The sequence below is a fragment of the Ammospiza nelsoni genome, chromosome 1 (genome assembly GCF_027579445.1).
Source record: "Ammospiza nelsoni isolate bAmmNel1 chromosome 1, bAmmNel1.pri, whole genome shotgun sequence".
NCBI classification, from domain to species: Eukaryota; Metazoa; Chordata; class Aves; order Passeriformes; family Passerellidae; genus Ammospiza; species Ammospiza nelsoni.
In genome coordinates, this window is record NC_080633.1 from 110,428,619 (window position 1) to 110,452,226 (window position 23,608).

At 36.9% G+C, this 23,608-nt stretch overlaps 1 protein-coding gene across 4 annotated transcripts in view; it reads right to left on the reverse strand.

The window, feature by feature from the left end:
• Positions 1-6,655: 6,655 nt before the first annotated feature.
• Positions 6,656-23,608, reverse strand: part of TRAPPC8 (trafficking protein particle complex subunit 8) — a 52,454-nt gene continuing 35,501 nt past the window's right edge. For 2 of the 4 annotated variants that reach the window (XM_059473162.1, XM_059473145.1), the window contains 9 exons: positions 22,389-22,485; positions 21,871-21,939; positions 21,713-21,753; positions 20,024-20,209; positions 19,425-19,526; positions 12,790-12,837; positions 11,291-11,436; positions 9,644-9,733; positions 6,656-7,688 (listed from right to left, as the gene is read on the reverse strand). In XM_059473162.1, coding sequence (XP_059329145.1) covers positions 7,454-7,688; positions 9,644-9,733; positions 11,291-11,436; positions 12,790-12,837; positions 19,425-19,526; positions 20,024-20,209; positions 21,713-21,753; positions 21,871-21,939; positions 22,389-22,485 — 1,014 coding nt within the window. In that variant the 3' untranslated portion in view covers positions 6,656-7,453. The remainder of the gene's footprint in view (positions 7,689-9,643; positions 9,734-11,290; positions 11,437-12,789; positions 12,838-19,424; positions 19,527-20,023; positions 20,210-21,712; positions 21,754-21,870; positions 21,940-22,388; positions 22,486-23,608) is intronic. The other 2 variants (XM_059473171.1, XM_059473154.1) reach the window with 1 other exon arrangement.

Below are 23,608 nucleotides of genomic sequence, written 5' to 3' on the forward strand. Positions count from 1 at the left end.
TCAATGTCAAGTTTCACACACTCAGAAATTATATTGTAAAATGCAGAAAATACCTACCAAGACTTCTCAGAAATTCTAGCCAATAGCCAGTTACATAAAAGAGTAAACAAAAGGAAACTTTTCTCAGCAGTATGTTCAACACCCACACATATTTGCTGAACTCTGGCTTGCAAAGTAAAAAAAAAGTCTTATCTGGTAGAAAAAAATGTGGTGACAAGCAACAATAAATTATTCCATCTCCTTGCAATCTTTTACAGATCCATTATTGAAAAACTTCTAGATACTAATCTAAAAATAGATACACTTCTAAGTGGCATTTCAATAAGTTAAAAAAATACTCTGCTCTAATTTTCATCTTTAACAGAACAAATAAATTTAATAGTGTTTTTCGTACATCTGAGGATACAATTCATCTAGAATGCTTGGCACTCGTGTGGCCTACAGATGAACAGAGTGGATTTGAAAAGCAGTCAGAAAGAGAACATGAACCTCTAAGGCAGTAACATCTCCCCTCTGTGATCTGGAAAATAAAAGCTGTGATCCTTGAGGACAGATGTTAAAATGAGAAACAGTATCACTGTGATTCCTGAATCTTGATCTCTTAACCTGACTGATGTGTTCAATCAGTTCTGTCAGAGCAGGAGAATTTTCTGGGATAGTCTTCTCTCGTTGGCCTCCCACTGCTCCTCCCAAGCAGAAGTGCTTTGAACTGCCACTGCCCTTTCCTCTCTCTGGCAGCTCCCTCCAGTTGCCCATGGCATTACAGTTGGGATGGATTTTTATAGAGCTTTCTTTGGTTGTTTTTTGGGAGGTTTGTTTGTTGGTCCATTTTTTAAACTTGTCTCATGGCTGCAGAACTCTTGGTACAAGCAAATCATGTTTTCAAGTATTTCCTCGATACTGTGCAAGCTACCAGTGCAGAATACAAAAACCTGATTTTTTCAAAGTATCTCCTGGGTTCAAGAGCCTCAGGTTAACTGCCACTAAAACTAAATGCACCTAATACAACCCTGGTGTCAGCAGCTGTAAGAAGTGGAGCCCATGTCCTGAGTACACTTTTGTCCCTCCCTCTGGCATCCCCCCAACAACAGCATCTGCACTGACAAGTGAGGAAAGCTGGGTCTATCACTGATGCTTTCTTCACAAGAATAACAAGAAAGATGTTGCCTGTGAATTTCAGGAAGTATTTCTGGTTTGGTCAGAAGGGGTTCTTATTTCCTTTACAGTCTCCTCAATATACAGAAATACCTCTCTCATCCTAGGGCTTCAAAGTACCTGGAGATCACGGGGCAGCTGTTTAATGATCATCACTAAGTTATTTCCCTCAGTAAGCAAAAATCTATGGCTACAGTCTTGTTTTCTTGTTTCTTCTTTTTTTTTTTTTTAAGCAGAATTTTCATCACCCTGGAGGAAACAGGGAAAAGAACTATGCCACAATAATCAGGAGGAGAACAATACATCTATTCTAACTTACTAAGAGGAAAACCCACAGGAATAACATTTGCAAACATCAGCTGAATTGATTTATCCACTGCTATAGTCTATAGCAACAATTTTTAAACTGTGTTCATTTTTCCACTTCTTCAGCTACCACTAAGCAATTAGCAGAACTCATTAACCAAGTGACATTTTACAAATTAATTATTTACTCCTGTAAACTAGAAATGTGTAGTAAATAAATCTTGAGTTAAATAGGATCAGGAAACACTCAGTGTTTAATATGTATTCACGATTTTAAAAACAGAAGTGTTGAAAAAATTATCTGTTCCAGCCTGGCTTTTACTCTACAAGAGTAATTTTTTCCATGAAATTGTTCAAGGGACTGAAGAAAAGGCAATGTGCATATGAAGAACGACTGAAGTTCCCTCAGTGGATTTCCATTTCTGCAGGCATCTTTATATTTTAATTCACTCAGAAATAATCCCTCATCTCACTGGAGCAAGAGTGTAGTAAGTGAAGAACACCCAGAAGTCTCTACTGTATTCATTGCAATTCAGTGACCTGACTTCTGATACACCTGGGCTGGGTGACACCTTTGGTGTAGACAGCTGTGTGTCACAGCAGATTCTGAATTAAAGGCAATCTTTAATACTGAAGTTCTGCCCCCATTAATCTGACTGTGGCTGTCATTGCACCACATGGTTGCATTCTCCAGGCAGTCTCACAGACAGGGTGATGGCTTTTCAGTAAGACAGCTGTACTTACCTTTACAGCTGAAAAATAATGAAAATGTTGATTCTGTGATTTAGTCAGAGCAGGGAAATTTTCTCTTTAGATCAGTAAGAAAGCTTTGGTATAGTACCAAGATTCTTTACATTGTGTGGTTATTGTGATCCTGGGTTGAAATAATGAAAACCAACTTTTTTTTATTTTTCATTTTCATTACTCTAATTATACACTATCCTCTTTCCCAGGGCACAGGCATGCTCCAGTCACTCTAGCACTTTGGCATAATTTTTCTCACAACTTAATTATATTATCTTTTTATCTTAACAAACATGCTCTACATGTATGCCTCGCTGTTACACAGGGAATGAAATTAGGCAACAGCTCAAAATACAGCCCATGCAGTGGGACCCACACTGACCTTGGGTATCAAGTATTATTTCTGCTGAAATTCATTATGTCAGTGAATCCAAACTTGAAATTCTTCTGGTTTTATCTTGGAATCTTATGTCTTTATTCTGGAGCAGCACACAATTTGAGTGACTGCCAAAGAACACTTACTTTGAACCTCTCTATTCTGCTACTGGACTTGGCAGAATCCTAGCACAAAAATTAAATTAAAGTGCAGCTAAGTTTATGCTTCCAGAAACAGTAGAATTTCCTAATACTTAGAAATTGTTCAAAAACATAATGAAATTATTTAGTAAATGAAACTAAAGTTTTTCATCAGGGGGAAAGCTGATGTTTCAAGGCACAGGCCACTAGAGCATTTGTACCTGAGCAAAAACTAGTTTCTATCAAAGCTAGAAATAAATTGGTGCTCATTTCCTTTGTTAGCTTCACGTCTTGGATCCTGAGAGACAGTAATAATTACCAATGACCTATGACATGAGGGATAATAAGGAACACTATTTGGCTTTCTGTATGAGGACTCAGTGGGAGAGAAACAGATCTTCAAATCTTCTATTGAGAAGCTTCTAAACACAGAACTAACCTCTCCTTACATTATTTTTCCCTCCTGCTATTTTTACCAGAAACTTTGAATGATACCAAAAGGTTGAGTTGCTGAATCTGTCCTCAGTCAAGTATCAAGTTCTCGATAGAGAGAATAATAAGTTTATCTTCCCTCCCTGTAATGGTCATATCTTTAAAGCCATTGTAGTGGGTACATCTCAGTTTTTGCAATTTATCCAAAACCTTCTCAGTGCATGTCTATGGTGCTTTTTCCAAAAACTACCAACATTTTTGGGCATCACAGTCAGTGTTTCTGATTTTGCTTTTGATTTTTTTACATACTCTCTACCTCATCTATCACTGTAAAAAAAAACAGGATGAAAAAGTTGTTTTGACTGGAATTTTTAGAAGTCTCTGGGAAATCTATTAAGAAAAATTTCCTTTTATTTAGGAAAAAAGTATTATAAAAATGCAATTGATAAACTGGTTAGGTGCCCTTTTTCTACTTAAAAAGTTAATGTTTTATTATTTTAAATAAAAAAGATAATTGTACTTATTTTTCTCCTCATTTTTCATTCTAAATTTTTCACTGACCCTATGTGTCTAGTCCTACTTGTTTCACTGTACAGACAGTCTTTCCAGGACAAGTGAACGATTTCAGAAACCTGGCAGATTTTAAATTTCCCAAAACTGCATTTAAATGACGGGGGCTTCAGTGGATTTTGTATTAATTGGTATCAAGTCACGTTGTGTGGCAAAGACCAATTATTTTCATACTTCCAAACCTGGAATTGTAACCAGCTCCTAGGGAGCACAGGTTTTCACACATGCTGAGGATCAGGAGAATATTACCTGTCTTAAACCATGAGGTTTATGACTTATGTAATTAGCCAGACACTTTTCTAGTAACACAGCAATAATAAATTAAAACTACACCAACCACAAGAGTAAGTAAATGGCCATTTTGTTTATAAGGTAAGCAATTAATACTGCTTTTGCTACAAACTTTTAGATATTTATTGCTAGTTATGTCATTATTCCATTACTCAATATTTAGACAGGATTTTAAAAATGTCATTTCAGATAGAAACAAAGCGAGTTTGTGTCCATAAGTAATTTAAGTATTAAAGTTATGATTGTTTTTCCTGTTTTGAAGCATAGAAAAGTTTAGGTTACAAGACAAGGCAACAAATTCAGAAAACTCCACAGCTTTGTCAGCATAACCATCCCTTCAAAACAATTTTAGAATAGAATACCGTCCTAGTTTCAGCTAAGACAGGTGCACAATATTAAAAATATCAGATGAATACCCATTTGGAATGATTTCTACTATTTTTGAGGAAGCAGACGGGGATTGCTGCTTGAGACAAGTAAAAGAACAAGACCCTGCTATGTTATCATAGTCATCTCCTACAAGATTCAGACACTCTGACTCTGTAAAACCCTATCACTCCAGATTTGCATTCCACAAAATAGCGACCTGTCAATGCAGCATTTCAGCAATTTTTGGCAAAGCAGCTTAAAACCTCCTGAATTCCCCTAGCAAAGGATGGAGCAACACACGCCATGAAGTATGGAAGAGATGGCAGAATTCACCTCATCTCAGGAACAGGTTTGTTGTTACTCAGCTCAAAAAAAAGCCTAATTTTATGTATATTAGTATATGGAATTATTTCTGTATTTTAAGTAATACAAGATAGAATTATTCCCATATTCCCCAGATTGAAACAGGGCATTTTATTTTTTACCAAAACCTCCGGCTTGGCAAGTTTCATGGTTTTGTGTTACAAAGGTAGCAAGAAAGTAGATTCCTAGTACAAAAAAAGAACCCTTAGAACTCATTGTCTTTGAGAGCTTTTTCTAGCTATCTCAAAAGTAAGATGTGATATTATGATCTATTGTGAGCCACAACATTGCCATGACAGAAGTACAAGCATGCCTTTGCAAATCACTTATTTACTCAAAAGCAAGACAAATAATTTCAATAGAATTGTTTTCCATTGTGGCAGTGGTCACAGTGGTCTTTGGATGAGGGAAGAGACGAGGATTTGACTCCATATTTCAGAAGGCTTGATTTATTATTTTATTATATATATATTACATTATAACTATAGTAAAAAGAATAGAAGGATAAGTTTCATCTCAGAAGACTAGCTAAGCTTAGACTGGAAAGGAATGGTAACAAAGGCAGCTGGCTTGGACAGAGAGAGAGAGCCAGCTCTGCCATGACTGGTCACTAAATGCAAACATCTGCACGAGACCAATCACAGATCCACCTGTTGCATTCCACAGCAGCAGACAATCATTGTTTACATTTTGTTCCTGGAGCCTCTCAGCTTTTCAGGAAGAAAAATTCCCAAGAAAGGATTTTCATAAAAAGATATCTGCGACATTCCATCATCACTGGAAGTCCACAACATGGACACAGAGTTTCCCGTGTGAGAATCCACTAAGGAGGCATGCTTAGCCCTACTTCCATGCTAGTTCCTCTCCTAAGCAATCATACTGATTTTAGAGCTCCCAAAGACACACTTAGAATTTCTAATGACACACCAGGAGAGACAAACCATGTCTCCAGCTAACCATTGCTACTGCAATTCCAAGAAAGGAAAAGCTCCACCGTTATATTTGAAATCCAGAAAAGCAGGTTACCAAGGACCCTCCTCCCCCAGACACCCACAGCTCCTGCTGAGTCTCAGACTGATGAATCACGGACAGCTCAGACGCGCAGGTGAGCGTCAGAGCTTACGCATTTGGGTCTGCAGTGCTGAGACTCCAGGAGCTGCTCTGCCCTGCATTATCTCATCTCATCTCATCTCACTGCTCTGTCATTCAGAGATTCTCCAATTCTCACCTGCTTTTTACCTGCCAGCCACTGCTCAACAACTGGATCTGACTGTGAGTTGCCATTTGTACCACCTCCAGCCTCCATCAGAGAAGTCCAACTCCTTCTACAGGGTCTCTCTTATTTCATCCAGTTTCTAAACATCATGCTTTTGATAACCCACTTTGGACAGGCTGTCCTAAAATATACACCAACTGTGACTTATAACACTGTGGCCTACAGAGCACAGCTGAATGCCATCAATAATGACTTTTCTTCCCCTAAATGGATGTAAGACAGAAAAAGCAATGATGACACAGCTTAAGGCTACAATGCTGAAAACCTTTCAGATTATTCTTTCAACCTGTACATCAAAAGAAAAGGACCTGAGGCGCGAAGCAACATATTAATGGACAGAGAATATTTCAGTATTCTATTGATTTAGCAAAATGATCCACAGCCCTATTAAGTTTGACTGTGAAAGGTTATGTGCTGTGAATGGGCTCCAAGACTTTCAGAAAGTTTAAAGTCCTGGAGACAGTCATGCAGTAGTACCCAACACGAGTAAAACTGGAAGCCTTACCTAGTAAGAATAAAATGCATCAGAAGGTAGATGCACTGTCTCATGCACCAGCACTGTTCTGTGATAGCAGCAGCACCTGTGGATTGCTACAGCTGTATGCAAAGGGAAGCAAAAAGGCCACCAGTCCATACAGTGAATATGGTGTATGCTTTATTCTATTTACAGTACATTTGTTATAAATATAATACATTTCTTGAAAATCTTGAGTAGATTTTTTTTAAACAGATCAGTTGTTATAGTTACATAATAAAGTAAGTGACAATTTAAATGACAATCTCATGGTTGTGAAATAGTGCCTTCTGTTTTGAGATGAATGAGAAAATACTCAAACTGGTTCAAATTTTTTTTTATACATCCTAGGTGGACTTTTATGTAAACCTTGAAACGTCACCAGTTTCTATAAATATGAAACCAAAATCTTAAACTAAAGAACCGAGAATCAGAAATGGAATTGAGAGACCTTATTGAACTTCACAGTAAGGTTGGGATTTACCATAACTAATGGCTTCAGACAGGAAAAAGCCAATGAGGTTTTCTTCCTGAATCATATCCTAATACAGCCACAAATATTAAACACACCATGCTGGAAGTTGTAACAGCAGTAAAGCTGCATTTTTGACAGGGCATTGGACGTACAAGTATGTTCAGATCTTCAGTTAGAGTATTTTATGTTATGAATATCTTAATTACCAGAGAAGAAATACATTATAAAAGGATAAACATATGTTCAGTCCAACGTGCATTGCTTCGAGAAACAAACTGACAAGTCATCTGAATATTTTGCTATTTTCTTTTCTACACGATCTTTAGTAACAAGATAGATGTTTGAGGTGCTATTCCAAAAAAACTGCAGCAAAATGTCAACCAGCAATGTAAGAAAAGAATCCCATTTATTTTTTCTTTTAGTGCTTTTTTTCAGGAAGTGGTCAGATATTATTGATAATGATCAGTGCAGGCATGGAGTTCTGCTGACTTGTTTCAAACAAAGTAACTTGGTCCACGAGCTTGGCAAATACTCTGGGGGTTCCAAGGTTATAGACACCTGTATGAACAAAGCAAGCTTTGAGCTGCAAGCTATAGACCTCCTGGCCTTTAAGTTGAAGCTTGTACTGTGTTTGCCCAAGCCATGTAAAAGATCCATGTATTTCTAGTGCTTCGGAGCTGGAAAAAAAAAAAGGATAAAAATGTTCATTCTCTGCACTTGAAGTATGTATTACCTATTTACAGGACTCCCTCCAAGTTTTTCTAAGATTGCAGAATGCACTGTTCCCCCCTCACCAGGCCCTTACAAAGACTGATACTTTCTAGAAATTTTTCAGAAGTCAGTAGGGAACTTATGTTACTATTCTGGTTCTCCTTGGATGAGTGCCAACTGCCATTTGTCTTTGATGCTGCTGAGTCTTTTTGACTGCCTGCCTACAATCACTACCCTTAAATCACTGCCTTCCCCAAATGCATACTGCTGTCTTTGTTCTGCAAACCCTCCTTATCTTTAAGAGCATGTTTTCTAGCAAGACAAAGCTGGACTTTGCAAGGATTAGCAGCTGACATCATAGCTACAGACAGAACTCCACTTAGCATTTTATCGAGATACTGTAATACAACTTAAAAAAAATCACCTGTGTCTGTCTTCTTTCCTACTACATCCCTATCCACTCACACCCATTCCCACAAATACATAAACACATGCAGACTCAGAGTATCTAGGGTACCCTTGAGTAAATTTCAGGATGTTTATATCTTTCAATCAGCTCAATTGAACTCTGAGTCTTACCAAATATTTTTTAATGTTCTCTGTCTCACTTAAAAATCCTTAGAGTGGCTCTCTCCTTAGCTCAGATGAATCATTACAAACATTTAAATGCATTTCTTTGGTTCCTAATGTACTGTACACTATACACAGGACATTAATTACACACAGATGTATATAATGAAGAACTCAGTGTATTCTCAGCTTTCTACATAACTGGCACATAACACTAACACTAAATGTAGTAACAATATTCAAATTGTCATAGTTTAAGGAATTCCTATTTCAGACATTCTTAGGTCTGTCCCATGAGCTAGAGTTAAATCAGACTGCATGTCACACAGGAATAGTCAAAATGGACATACACTGCTTTAGAGACATTGCACTGACACATTAGGAGAGAGCATGAGGGGGCTTTCTTTTAAAGCAGTTTCAAGGTACATGAGGAGTACACTGTCTTAGGACACGCCTCCCAGTGTAACACAATATGACCACCTTGTGAAAAAACAGATCAGTGACTGGCTGCCTAACTGTACCTGAAAAGTAAACTACACTTAAATTTTCTGTCTTCCATTTCTGGGCTCTGGGCTTTTAAAATCTTACTTGGCTCCACGGACTGTTGGCAAGAAGCCACTGCTCCCCCATGACTAAGCCCCTGCAATGTCTTCACAATCTTTCTTCCCCTTCCTGGTGGCAAACAGACTAGGTAGTGTTATACCTAAGAGGGCAGAAGGGGAGCTGTCACCTGCATTAATCATGAATTGAAGTTGCCTTGTTTAAACACAAGTGGTAGAATTACAATGGTATAGATATCATGGTGATGAATTCTCTATCCCACAAAAAATCTTCAGTGAAACTTTTAGAAGCAACTCATGAACACTTCCTCAATGATAATATTTTCCCACATACTACTACAGTACTGAGCAAAACGGCAGTCATAAGAATCAGCTGCTAAACCCAGATGGAGTCTTAAAAATATCCAAGGTTCTACAAAATTTTACACAAGGCCAAATTGTGGGAGGTCTACAAATTATTCAGAATTTTAAAAATGAAAACCTAACAACTTATGTTTAATAAAGGCTGATGAAGCTCCTATTTCACTGGTAGAAAAGATCTTTCTCTAGAAAAGATCTCTAGAAAAAGTCAAGTTTTAACTACTCAAGAGTCACAATTAAAGGCCCTGTCTTAGCAGAGACTGAAGACTCACAGTTAATTGCATGAGACCTTTATCAACTTCAATTCTTTCAAAGAAGCCACCGTAGAAAAAAATCCTATTCTAGATATTCAATATAGTTAAAATATTACAAGACTCTCCAAGCTAGGAAGGGTTCTTAAAAATATTGGTTTATTAACATTTGCACACTACCTTGTTGGTTTATGCCGCAAATCAATCATCACATCTACAACAGCCTGGGAGCAATTGGAAAGTAGAAGAGTGACAGGTACCAGACAGAGGCTGCAAAGAGAAACAGTTCTACATTAAAGACAAAAAAAATCTAATTTTGGATAGTCTTAATTATACTCTTAAATAGTTAAAATTATTTCCAGTAACACAGAATTTATATGTAGTTATCAATTATGCCAGTGTAGGTAGAAATATAATCACTTATACTGAATAGAGCTACTTATAATAAAAGCTGTCAATTAAGGCAAACTGGATTGGCTCCTTTAGGCCAAATGAAGTTACCACCTCCCTTCATCCAGCTGAGAAAGGAGACAAAAAGCATAAATACCATCTCAGTTTACAGGAAATCTGCTTGTTTGACATGAGACATACCAGAATGGGATAACATGGTCCAGTACACTATATTCTGAATTTCTGGTCAGCACACTTTGACTGGATACTTTTCCTCTGCACTGCCTCCCATAGAGGAATTGCTGACACTGGGCCTTAAGTTATAACCTGAACAGTGCTCAACCAGAACAGATAGCACATGTATACCTGGATTTAATGCAGGCCTTCATACTAAATAAAACTAATACAGTTAATTGATATTCTGCTTGTTCACAATTACTATTATTGTTTTCGTAAATAATGCTGGAGCAAGAAAGACCCTAAGATATCAACAGGCAGAAACACAAACTACTGCAGGTAAAACAGCTCTATGTATTCCAGCAAGTGATTTGTGTCACTGGAATTCCTTGCCATTGCCTAAACACTTAAAATATTCTAAACTTGAATTGTAAGAAAAAAACAATTAGAGACTCTAACCAATAAAGGGTGAATGTCCTACAAGAATAATGCAAGTCATTAAATCACTGTCATTAAAATATAGCACCTTATAGAACATTTAAACATTAGATTTTAGAAACAAATCCCTTTCTTTAGACAACTTACATGAATTGTTATAAAAAACTGTAGCACAGTAGAGCTTTCAGATACAAAAACTCAGGCCTAAATAGGTACCTTCATGTTTCAAGTACAACCCATTGAATGTTCCGAACTTAAGCCAGGGTGTTTGTTCATATCATTACAATTTTGAAAGACTCGTAGATTTTACAGGCTCCAACCAATTCAGTCTAGCAGCAGGCTTTTTGAAAGGTTAATACTGATACTCTTCCAGGGCACAAGCCCAGTGATCTGAACTGTTACCACTTTTCCTTCTGACGTAAGTTGGAACCACGTGTAGCTAATCTTGGCAAGTGAGATGTTGTAGACATTAACAGCTCCTTTGAGCTAAAAGTGCATCTTTCTTTCTGTCTGGCTGCTCAAAGAAATCACACTGTCTGCTCTGACAACAAAAATAAACACAAAGGGAGCAGACTATTTCTTTTTTTTTCAGTAAGTTTGATAACATTACATTAAAACTGTGAGCTATGGTGTTAGTTTATCCTTTTTTACAGGAAACTTTCATTTTATCTATAAACTTCTGAAGCAGTGAGTTTAAAAAGTCAACAACATTTCACACTTGCATACCAGACTTTAATACCATAACGCACACAGCAAGTCTCAAAAGGATTTATGTCTAATTAACAATATTTTTAAAGTTTCTAAAGGTAATGTTTCACTAACCTTTTTTGATGAAAAGAATGATTAAAAGATTCTGGATAATGAAGACTTGTCTTAATAAGATTAGAAAGCTGCTCCGGTGTTGGTCTTGCAGGTACCGGCGTGTTCTCTGGTCGGAAAAACTTCAAGAGAACTGTTTCTGGTAGTTCCTGAAACAAATTTAGGATAGCATTGAAAATAGTAATATAAGGTATGAGAAATCTAATCACAGAAGTTACAATTCTCCATTATGAACTATAACTCATAAGGGAAACAAATCTGCAGCATTATGAATGCTCACATTTTTTTCCAAGGTGGTTTGCATTTAAGCATGCTGGACGAGGAACTGGTATGATTTATCTATTACCCTCTTTTCAGACAGATTTCACAGCTGCTTATGAAAACACTATCTGTGCAAGTTTCACAAAAGCACACTATTGTTGCAGTGGTTTGCTAGTGCTTGGGTTTGCCTTCTAGAGAAAAGGGACAGCATTTACACTGCTCCCTGTTCAGCAGCTATAACTAACAACTAACTAAAAAAATTCATCACCTGCCCTAGGAAGTTCAGAACAGGAAAGCCAATGCACAAGTTACCCAGAACAGATCCAAAGTAAAGCAAACAGAAATTTACAGGAATGTGTGAACACTGACAGAAGGACTGAATAACAGAGTTTCTTTGAAATTGCATAACAAGCAGTTGCAGATATGAAAGTTACCCTTTTGTCCCCAGCTGAAAGCCCAAGACAAGCTCTAACACACTACTTGGGATTCCCCCTAATCCTTTGGATGGAATGAGTCCCTGAAGCAGAAATTAAGTGAGACAGAAAGCTGCAACCAGCCTGCATTTGGTGCAGCGTTTCTGTCCAACATCATCTAATCTGGTTTGTGAGCAGGATTTATTCAGGAAGGGGCTGCCCTTTAGTACTTCCTTACGAACCTATTCTGAAGAAAATCCATCTTTAAAGGAAAAAAATAATTTGCAGCAGTAAACGTCACTGCCTACCAAAAACACATGAAACTAGATTTTTAAAAAGCCACCATTAAGTTGGTACATTATAATAAAGTTAATACTTTTCATTAAAAGGTGATAAATTGTACCTTCCAAGTTGAAAAGAAACAGTACAGGCAATGAAACCTGATTTAAAAACCAAACACACTGGGGCATCTGGAAATGTGTGTGAAAACACCTTAGTCACTGTGCTGATAATACCAGGAAGACACCAAATGTTTTCACAGGCTTGTAAGTCTTCCCTTTGAAAGGAAGAGTAGCTTTTTCCAAAAGTAATTTGAGAAGAAAAAAAGATATTCTATAGTAACAATAAAATATATTTTAAGTGTTGAATAAATTTGGTGTTTCCATCCCACCCTAACAACGCAAACTGACAGCACGAAACACAGCAGAGATTATAGGTTTTCATTTAAATTATTCTCTCCCCTCAAATAACAGTCCAACCAATTTTCAAGGCTGCCTTCAACCACACAGCAATACCCTACATACTGTAGTTTGCCCTAGAGTCAATTACCTGTTCCAAGTCCTCCCAATCAGAATTCCCGAGTATTTTTTTAAAACCCTACAAAAGACAAATACGAATATTTACCTCTACAAGTAGACAAGAACATCATGAAATGCAGCAGAAACATTCACCGGTGAAAGTGCAGAGTGCTATTAATACTTCCAACCTTTAGTTCTAATATTACACCTCTGATGAAGGATTGGAAAGCAGCAAAATTAATAATTTTCCAGCAGAATTAAACTTAATTTCAGCCACCTTCTGGTGTGAGAGTCAGAAAAGATGTCTGTCTCTCCAAGTTTAGCTGCTCAGACTCTATGCTTTTTGTGATTGTGTACCTAGAACAAAGGCTAAGATACAACATCCAGCCCATTTTTCACTTACCTAATGAATGGTTCAGGAAAGAATTAATGACTTCCAAACAATAACCAAGAAGATGTGCATACAGATCAAAAAGCTACCTAGAGACTGCTAAAAAATGCTAAGTTGAAGGATGCATTAAACTCCTGCCCTGCTCTGGAGCTTGTGAAATTGGATCAAGGCTTAAAAAAACCAAACCAAAAGCCCACATCTACTTGGCACCTGTACCTTCCCTTCAAGAATACACACCAAGCAGTAACAGCCTTATACTCACAAAGCAAAAGAAAAATCAAGAACTGAACAGGTGATATTTTATTGCTGAACACCTTGATTATCAGCCCAAGTGAAGTACTGCCTTTTAAAAGGGAAAAAAAAAATTCAGACCCCTAAAATCAGCTTGCTGACTCAGTGTGGTTCTTTGCAAAGCCTCCAGAAGTGTCCAAGCTCCAGTAACCAGCATAGGCTGCATACAAGAAAGTCACATCAATGGTTAGGATTGTCCCTTTCAAAAAACGGTTATAGTGCAATTTGAGTGTCTCATCTATACATACTGGTAGAGAGGCTTGACTTGAAGAGGTTGGAAGAGGGGTGTGTGTTTTTGTTTTACATTTTATAGCTGCATTTTAAAGCTTTTTTGGTTTTGCCTAAAAATGCACAACAAGCATTAGCACCAGAACTCAGCCATGTTCCTAGAGCTACAAACTGCACAACTGGTGCTTAGAAAGTTGTTTTCTGTTTTTAGAAAGCTTCTTGGTGCCCAAAGCCATTTACACAGGCCAGCTTCAAACAAATATATTCAAAACTAGACAGAAGATTTCTAATTCAAGTAGAATAATCTCCACATCTTCACTCATTTGTGTTACAAGAAAGTCCCAACCATTAGAGTCTGGTATTTTGGTAGTTTGAAAAAGCTATCAATCATCTCTATATACACTTCTGAAATGGTGCTTTAGTCATTCACACCAGTTTCAGATCTCTCCTGCAATTATGTTTAGCTAAAAGTTAAAAAAGCAACATTTTAACAATTCAAAGCCTCTTTAAATAGATGTAACAGACAGATCTACCCATAACACATTCCTTAATATCTTAGAATGCACTTTCAAATTGAGAAGTTCTTCCATCAGACAGACAGAAGTGATGGTATCTTCACATACAGTCACTTTCGAAGATTTTTATACCAAATATTACACAACCTAAAGTTTTCCATTTCATAAACAATATTCTTGGAGACTGGGTCAATGTGCCCTTAAGCACACCAAGAAAAGTTAAGCACTGTAATTTGACTTCCAAGTTGTACAGAAGATCAGTATATGTGCCCCATAAACCACAAGTCATAAGTAGCCAAAAGGATTGATGTGCTCAGTCAAATACAAGGGACCAGTATGCACAGCACAGAAGAAAACCTAAACAGGAAACTCTTGAATGGAACTAAGCATAAGTAAATGCAGAATATACAAAAGCAGTAGTGAGACATCTAAATGATGTGCTTTTTCCCTTTCCCATTTTAGATCTGAGAATTTCTATTTTAAAACCCCAGTTTTAAGTTGCTTCCTTCAATATGTGACTCATCCATATTCATTGTAGCTCTCAACTTACAGAAATGAGAACTCCAGGAACAGTATTTTACTGATATAAAGAATAAAATAATGCATTTGAAAACAGATTCCTTCAGCTCTGCAGTCCATAATGGGTAAAACAGCAGATCAAATATTGCAACTACTTGTAATATTTCATTCATGACAATAATATAAGCCAGATCTCCCAAACTGGTACTGTATCTGCTCTATTAATTGATACAATAGAGTGAAAAATGTGTATTTCACCTCTTGATGTTCATTTACCCTTAAGAACTTTGCTTTTCCTCTACTGAGGTGGTTTAAGGAAAGTCTTAAATCCTTCCAACAATCTTGTTTTATTCAAGCATCTCCTCCCACATATTCTGTAAAAATAGTCCTGAACCAGCAAAAGATGTCACTTCCAGTAATAGGAAAAACAGTTACTTAAACCCTACCCCTCTCCTACATTTCAAGAATTTCTGCTTCCAACCAAACTGTTGCTGACTCACTAAGCTGCATATATTTCAAGAAGCTGTCTTACCTAAAATTATTCTCTCTGCCTGCATCCATTCTATACACATTTTATGGATTTTACTTTGGACTACCACTGGTCTAATTCACAGGACTAAACATGCAGCCCAGAACATCATGTGCAGTCCTGAAGCACACCTGGAAAGGACAGATGCTATTCCCAACATGCCAACATTCGAATGACAAACCTCTAGGCTGCTTCTCACCTTCCTTTGGTGAGAAGTCATTGCAAACCAGAAGTGTGTCAGATGTCCTATTACTTCCACTACTACTTCTATCCCACCATATTACACTGAACTTTCAGAATCTTTTGGATTGAATTCACCAGATTAGAAAAACAGGGAAGAGAGCAGTAAGAAATAATATTAATCAACAGCCCTAACTGTGACTGGATGTTTAATGCATTTGAAGTTTTTGTCCTTTCACTAATTTAAGGCAGAGAGGTCAAGAAGAAGAGACAGAGTAGCTGTATTTCAAGTGCAATTTTAAGGTGACTTTCAGTTAAAACTACTTGATTCCAAAAAGCATGTTTCAGAAGAGAAACAAAACCTACAGCAGTACCATAGTTGAAAAAAACAGCCCTAATTTACAAATTCTTAACTGAATTTATAAGTGAGGCTTTTATTACTTGGCCTGAAATGGATCTATTCAAAGCAATTCACTTTATTTACACCTTATGTGATTTTTTTCCTTCAGATATTGTTGCCTGTGACTATTAACATATCACTTTGTGGCACCTTCTGATTCAAGGCAAAAAACTATATTGAGCATTTTTTCCTCTACTTTTAGCCAAAGGACATTTTTTTCAAAAACAAATGAGAGGAAGGATAAGAAGATAAATGTTTTCCATATAATCCAGAGAGATTTCTATATGAAACACATGAACACTTTAACAAAGTCAATATTCTGTATGTGTTCCTTCAGCACACTGCACATTATGACTCCAAACTTCTAGAACACAAAAGTGTAAGTAGATTGTCACATCTCCTGGTAGGTCTACGCTGTCCAGTAGCCTATGCTCAAAAGTAGTGCTATTTTGTTATACAAAAAAACTCTAGTGCAAACAGCAACAATAAACATCTCTATTTAGTGACAGAAAACCAGCTTTAAAGCTATAGCTATTGTAGTGGTTGGAATGAAAAAGGATTAGTATCTCTAATTCTATTTTGAATAAACATGGAAGAAAAGGGAGCACATGGATTTGAGCATTAAAAAACTTGTACAGAATTTTACTGCTGCTTACCTTTTTAATATGTTGGTACATATAGAAATTTTACCCAGAAAAACATTTCAGCCTTTCCCCAAGCCCCACTGTAACCAGAAGTTATATCTTGATTTTATCAAATACTACAGCAAGTTATGCTACTGTGGTACAGGAATAATTGCACCCTGCTGCCTGTTCCACATCCCTGTTGTGCATTAAACGTCCCACAAGGATCCAAGCAGAAGTAACCACCCATCACCATGGCTCAGCCAGCAGTCTAACATCTTACAGACATATGAGGATGAATTTATGTCAGTTCACCCAACTACCAATCTAGCAGCAACTGCTGGAACAACTTAAACATAACAGTGCTGAAAAATATCTATCTCCTGTTCTTCACTACAGTGCTTTACTGAAGCTTTGTTTCTACTGTTTCCCTGAACAGTAGTAGAAGCTTCTGTGAATCCAAACTACATATTTAGAAGCTGGCAAAGAGTTAATCTGAGATATGCCACAAATGACAATGTAGCAGAAGCTAACCAGTACAGAGAATTTGACCAAAATATAAAGTAAGTGATCACATTTTTTTCAACAGAGTTGTTTGATTAATGTGGCTAAGATCTGAGCCATTTCTCAGAGGACTAAAAGAAATAAAGGGGGGGGCGGGGCAGAGAGGAATTTTGTTCATGTTTCATCAGTGTCCACTGTATGACTGTTCTCGGGCTGGGGATAATTGTCTGTGTCTGACAGACAGACAAAAATTCCTTTGCTGCATACAACAGCATGAAACTAAGGAAGTCAAGAAGAAAGTCACTGTAGAGAAGCTACAAACATAACTCAGCAATAAATGCAGACAGTGGACTCTTGCATCCTAGGTGACACTCTGTTCAGAGTCAGGAATTATTTTTTTTCCTCCCCAGATCAGAGCAGCCCTCTATCATTTATGAACTGGTAACCCACATGTGCTGGTAAAAAGCATGAACCTCCATCTCCCTCTGCTGTTCAGTCCTCAGAAAACAACCAACTTCAATACTGTCGGCACAAGGCAAATCAGAAACAATCTAGAGTAGTTTCCAACCCTGTTCATGACTTAAGAGAATAAATACAGGCTTATAAGACAAAATTATACACTGAAAATACTAAATTAGAGGTAGTGTTTGAGCTTGGGATTTTCTACCACTGCCCACCACAGCTTTTCACTGCTTGTGTTACTTTAAAAGAGCAAAATAATTCAAAGACAATATACAGCTCTTAAGAGATTAAGTACATTATTTTCTATATCTAGCTTAATTTAATTCTATTTTGGGGAGTCTTTTAATTCTGAAATGTGGACTGAATGAAGCAAACTGCTACAAAGTCTCAAATCAATTAATTGTTACACCTCACAGCAGTCTATCTGCTCTCCCCACACTATTATGAGCCAATTAAATTAAGTAGTATGTGAGGATATGCAATTTCTCAATTCTTAGCAATCCTGAGATCATAGATCTTAAAATTTATGCTAACTCTGGGCTTTGGTTATCATGAGGACACAGAATTTATACCTTTATTAAAAAAACCTCAACAATCAATTACTCTTATAGCAGATTTCAACTGCATGACAATGCAGATGCCTTCTTGCTCCCAACCAAATTACAGAATACTTCAAAAGAAGTGCACTCCTCATGTTTAAGGAAGTGAATACAATAATCAATGTACAATCTATACGAAGATAGATGTAATAAAACCTGATTAGAAATAGATTTTAGACAGAGAATGCTAATACAGTAGCATATATTCAAAAAGCATTGAGAGTACATATAGATCCTCCTTGATGCTAGCGGCAGGATCAATTTCTTTATTTTGAAATTGATTGTGATACAGACAGAGTTCCAGTCTATAAGAAATGTGAATTTCTACCCATACTATTCAGTCATTTGTTTATTTTAGGATGCAGATGTGATTAATTTCTATTTTCTCTTCCTATTCATTTGAGAATCAGAACTTGATGAGATCAGAAGCTCACAGTATTGTGTCTCCTAACCTTAGATGTCTACAGTGTGATCTACAGTTCTACATATACATTAAGACAGGGAAAGGAATACCTGAGGGGCAGTTGTCATTAGATTAATACAGCCTTTGTACACCTCAGCATAGCTAGAGCACGTGTGCCAATTCCCATTTATTTCATTGCACAAATAACTAAATGGAAAAAATTATCTTAGCAATGTACAAACACTTAAAGGCTGACGAACCAAAGCCGAATGCACAGCTTCAGAGTAATTCACTACCTGAATTATAGCATGGCATTTATAGGAAGACATTTGTTCTGTATTGTTTTCTTGACAAAATTAATACATAGTACTTTTTGCTGCAACTTTAGGAGCTCACTAAAAGCTATATATTATGTCTGCAATATTGGTAAAAATATTAAGCATGGCACCAAAACAAGAGGGAACAGCAATATGCTGCTCAGAAGAAGTCTAAACAAGCACAAGACGTATTTCCTCTTATTCTGAACATTAGTCTTCTTCATCCACATAAACTCTATTTAGTACAGACATTTTTATAGAACCTTATCTGTAACTTCGATAGTTGTTATCAATTCATGTACCAGAAGACACCCACCCACAGTTTCTTACAGATGCTGCTTTCTTTCATCAAGCAAAACAACTACAAACTTCACCATTTTACTATTAACTTTTTTATGTAATAATCATTACCTTTCGTGCCATTAACAAGTTTCTAGTTCTACCTGAAACACCAAAGAAGACTTTACCTCAACAACAGCTCATCAACATGCTTACCTGCATATTGCTTTTCTCATGTTTCAACTGGGCCTGGCTAGTTCAATACAGAGGACTAAGCAAACCTGGAGTTTGTCAGTCTGAATTATTTAGTAATAACACATATCTGATGTTAAGATTCTACAAAAGCTTCCACTTACATACTAGGGAATTCATTACATCTGTTTACAGCAAGAAGCAATTGTAAAGGAAAACTTCACAGTAGATTACCTGCTTCTGAGGAAATGAAAAGGCCTCCTTCCCAACAGTGTTAAGGGTAACATGATGCTGGCCCTCCAAAATAAGCTGCTTGCTGTCTTCCACAACATATGCCTACAGAACATAATACAAGACATTTGCAGACCAGAAACTATCATAGGAGTCATAACACAGAATTACTGACTGCTCCCTAACTTAGGTGGAACGTGCTGTACTGATCAAAACTAATAGGCTAGCATGACATATTTCTGCTAATTTCCACTGCTTCAAATGAGACTCTTCTTCAAAACAGACTGGGTTGCTCTTACAGTTCTGTAAGATCAAGCATTAACAAGTCTCTTAGTTTAAGATTTTGTAATTTTCTCTTTTAAAAGAGAGATAAGAAGAACTGGGTGCATCCAGAGTAATGTAGGGACACTTATTACAGCAATAAATACTAAGACTATCTTTGCTGCTGGCATCGTTATAGCTTGTTTGATTGTTTTCAGGAAAAAAAATTCACCCATAAATTCCATATGTATATGCCTGACAGTTCAGGATACCACATGAAATTATTTTCTAACTGTAATGTTTCATGCCCAAATTACCACAAAGGCCACAACCATACTTACCTTCCACAGTACCACAATGTTCAAATCAACTTCACTGCATTTTTGTATCAATCTCAATGTTTCATCAAACGATTGTTTCACTGCCCTTTGAGATGCATGAGTATGAGATTGCACGTGTGTTCTTTTAAATTCAGAGGATAAGCTTTGGAAAAAAAAGTCTGCACAAGGACTGGCTGAACTTATTATCTACAAGAGAAAAAAGATAAGAAAGTGTTGAGAACAGGATGTGAGCTGACTCAAGGTGCTCTAACAGAGCTAGCTCATCATTGTAGCATTTCAGTTCCATTATCCCAGTGGGCTTCCCTTTGCAAAGCTACAGGATGCCAGACACCTTGGTTTCTGCGCCTGACCTGTTAGAGATCAGAATAGCTAAAGGGCTGCTAAAGGTAATATAGGGAACACAGTGCTATAACTTGCTAGTTTAGAAATACAAATACCAAACTTGGAAATAGGAGCTTTGATTATTACCACAAAGCAGTCTACTGTGATATATCAAATATATTAAAGAGAGCTGCAGCATCCAACTAAGTCACACAAAAGTAATTTTTGCTTACTAATATTTTCCTCAGCTTAGCTAGAATTATTTACCTAAGTTAGAAACATACATGGCACAAACAGAAACACTGTGCTGTCATGTGTACCAAGCTCTTCCAACACCAAAAGCCTGGCAAAGAAACTGGTTTCTAAGAGCAATGATACTGTGTCCTGTTGGATGCAACAAGATAAGCAAGGAACTTGGCTTTGCAACCCCTTCCTTTCAAAATTGCTAGCTTTTCCAGAATATGCTGGTGCAAAGCTGATAATTATTGCACCAGCAGAATGCTGATACCCAGGGAGAAAATCCACCTTTGGAGACACTGCTCAGAAGGGAGGACTCCTTCCCCATCTTTCCACTGTAATAAAATGTTCTCAAGGAAAGCTCAAGCTGCTGTAGCTCAGATTCCAACTGTAAAATGGACAGAAGTATCATCTACCTCAGATTTTTAGTCCTGACTTCAATTTATATGCCTATGAAATGAAATGGCAGTGAATAGGTTTTCTTTGGCTTTAAAAGCTCAATACAGGAAAAATGTATGCTCAGCATAAAATAAGCAATCTGTCATTCAACTGACTAAATCCACTATGCAAATTTATGACCTAATGCAAGAGGCCTACTTTCCTCAGGTTTTGAGAAAGCATTTGCTGTATCAAGATCATTTACTGAGAGGATTATTCAGTATCTGTATGTTTAAAAAAGATTAGAAGAGCATGGTAGTCTAGGATCCTAAATTTCTAGAAAAATCAAACAGACTCCTTGAATTCACTGCAACCTCCTGTAGTAGTTTTGAAATTCTGGAACCAACATCCATTAGTTTTCCAGTTTTTCAAATAAGTTGTAACTAGAACTTTTAGCCTGTCTTAGTAAAAGTATAATTAAGAACAAGAATCTAATATCTGCAGGCCTCTACTAGAAAACTAGAGGCCTGGGACACATTTAAAATAACTACTCCAAAGAGCTGAAAAGGAAGGAAAAGTATTAGCAAAAAAGCCAGCATTGTAATGTAACTCCAAAGTAGTTCAGCTATGGAGCTGGGATCCTAATATTCCTGACTACAAGCCAGCCTAAGTTACCTTACCACCTCTTTGTCCTGTCACATGATAGGGACACCTTACAAAAGACAAAATACGCAGTTGTACCCATCCACCTACCTGCTCATTTCCAAAGACAATATCTGCAAATGTGTAATTTTCTAAGGGATAAAAAGAGAAAGCACTGTTTTAGCATCATGGGAAGTCACAACTTCAGCATACAGTATCCAAAAGAGTATCTTGTTTCAAAAAGTTACCACATTCAGGAAAAAACCTACCTTCTGAGTTTTTGCACCTCACTGCTTTAAAACACAACTTCGCTCGCTCTCTGCTAGCCAGTTTAGTATCTGAAAGAAAAAGGTGGCAAGATTTTTTTTATTCACTCTCAGCATAATCAGAGTCCCTTAGACAAAAGTCTTGAACATTCACAAACAGGAAACAAACAGATGACACCCTACAAGCACAGCTAATCAGGCATAGCAATGGCACACAACACAACCATATTTCTTGTGAGGAAAGTTGCCAGCCACCTCATACATGGATTTCTCTACATCACAGAAATAATTTACCTGTAAATTAAGTTTGTTTTTAAAACTCATTAAGTCTGAATAAGTTATCTGTGTATAAATATTTCTTGAAATATAACAAAAGAAGAGCTTTACTATTTTTGGAATGGATGAAGTTATTACAAACTAATTATTCTAAAAACCAAATTCAGTTCCTTGTAAGATTCTTTTAACTATTTTTATCAGCCAGAAGCCAGACATGCCATCATTTTGGTGATAAAGATACACACCTTTGTCTCCAGAGATGTTAACAGATTTTTGAAGCTTCCAGTGCTTGCTATTGCTTGAAACTTGCACTATATGAAATTCCTTAACACCCGTCTCACTCTATGGAACAGACAAAAGCTATGTCAAAGAAAACCAGTCACAACTGTGATGTGCTACATTGCACAGTAAGTGTTCACTGCAAGGTGGCACTGTTAGAATCTTAATTTAACTCATTATTCACACCACTCATAACACACAGTACCTAGAGACAAGGAGAGATGTAAGACCCATTGTAAAGTCCCAGATCACAGCAACTTCCAATTCCAGTAAACAAAGCCACACAAAGAGGAAATAAGGATTCCCCAGAAAAAGACTCACAAGCTAGTATTTTAGATTAAGAACACCTTTAACAAAAACTAGGCTTTTTAACTCCAATGCAGAACACTGTCCATAAGGCTGCCTAGTTTCTAGGATTACTTTAGGAGCATTGCTATATCATAAATCCTAGAAACTCAACATCTATTTTGGGTTTAGATTATATATATAATAAAATGTAGCCTTTGGAGTTGGCTTCCTTTCTTGTAAAGAGTGAGGTGGTGGTAGAAAAATAAGCCTCACACTGTTAACTTGGTAAGTCCTTTATAAAAACATTACTCCCTCTTTAAAGGAGTGGACAATATTCAGCAAATGAAGAAAAAAAACAGAGCGTACACACCTTTAAAAGAAAACAACAAATCAGCTCAGTGGTTCCATTACCAACTAAGTGTCTATGAATTCTATGAACAGACAATTCAGTTACCTTGCTTTGTGATTGAAAAAATGGGAGCAGCTTTGCCAAAAAAATGAGTAAATTTAAATTAGCACGTTTGAAAAACTGAGTATTTAAGTCAACAGACATATCTGTATTTGGATTATATTAGTAAAAATGTCTTTATAGTTTGGTGATAAATGTAAACACAGAAACTTCCTTCAAATTGGAGCTTAAATTCTGACTTTGACATTACCACTAATTCTACCAGTGTTTCCACTGAAAGGGGACACAGTTCTGAATAAGACAACCTTGGAAGCTGAGACCAAGAACACTCATCAGTTTGGAATAAATCTTCCTCAAAACACTATGAACTATAGTCTTGCAATATGATTAGTATAGGAGACTTCCAGAGAGTTAGGATATAACTTCACATTAATACTTTTTCCAACAGTAACTGAATGATCAAATATGCAAGGTTTTGGGGTTTTTTTG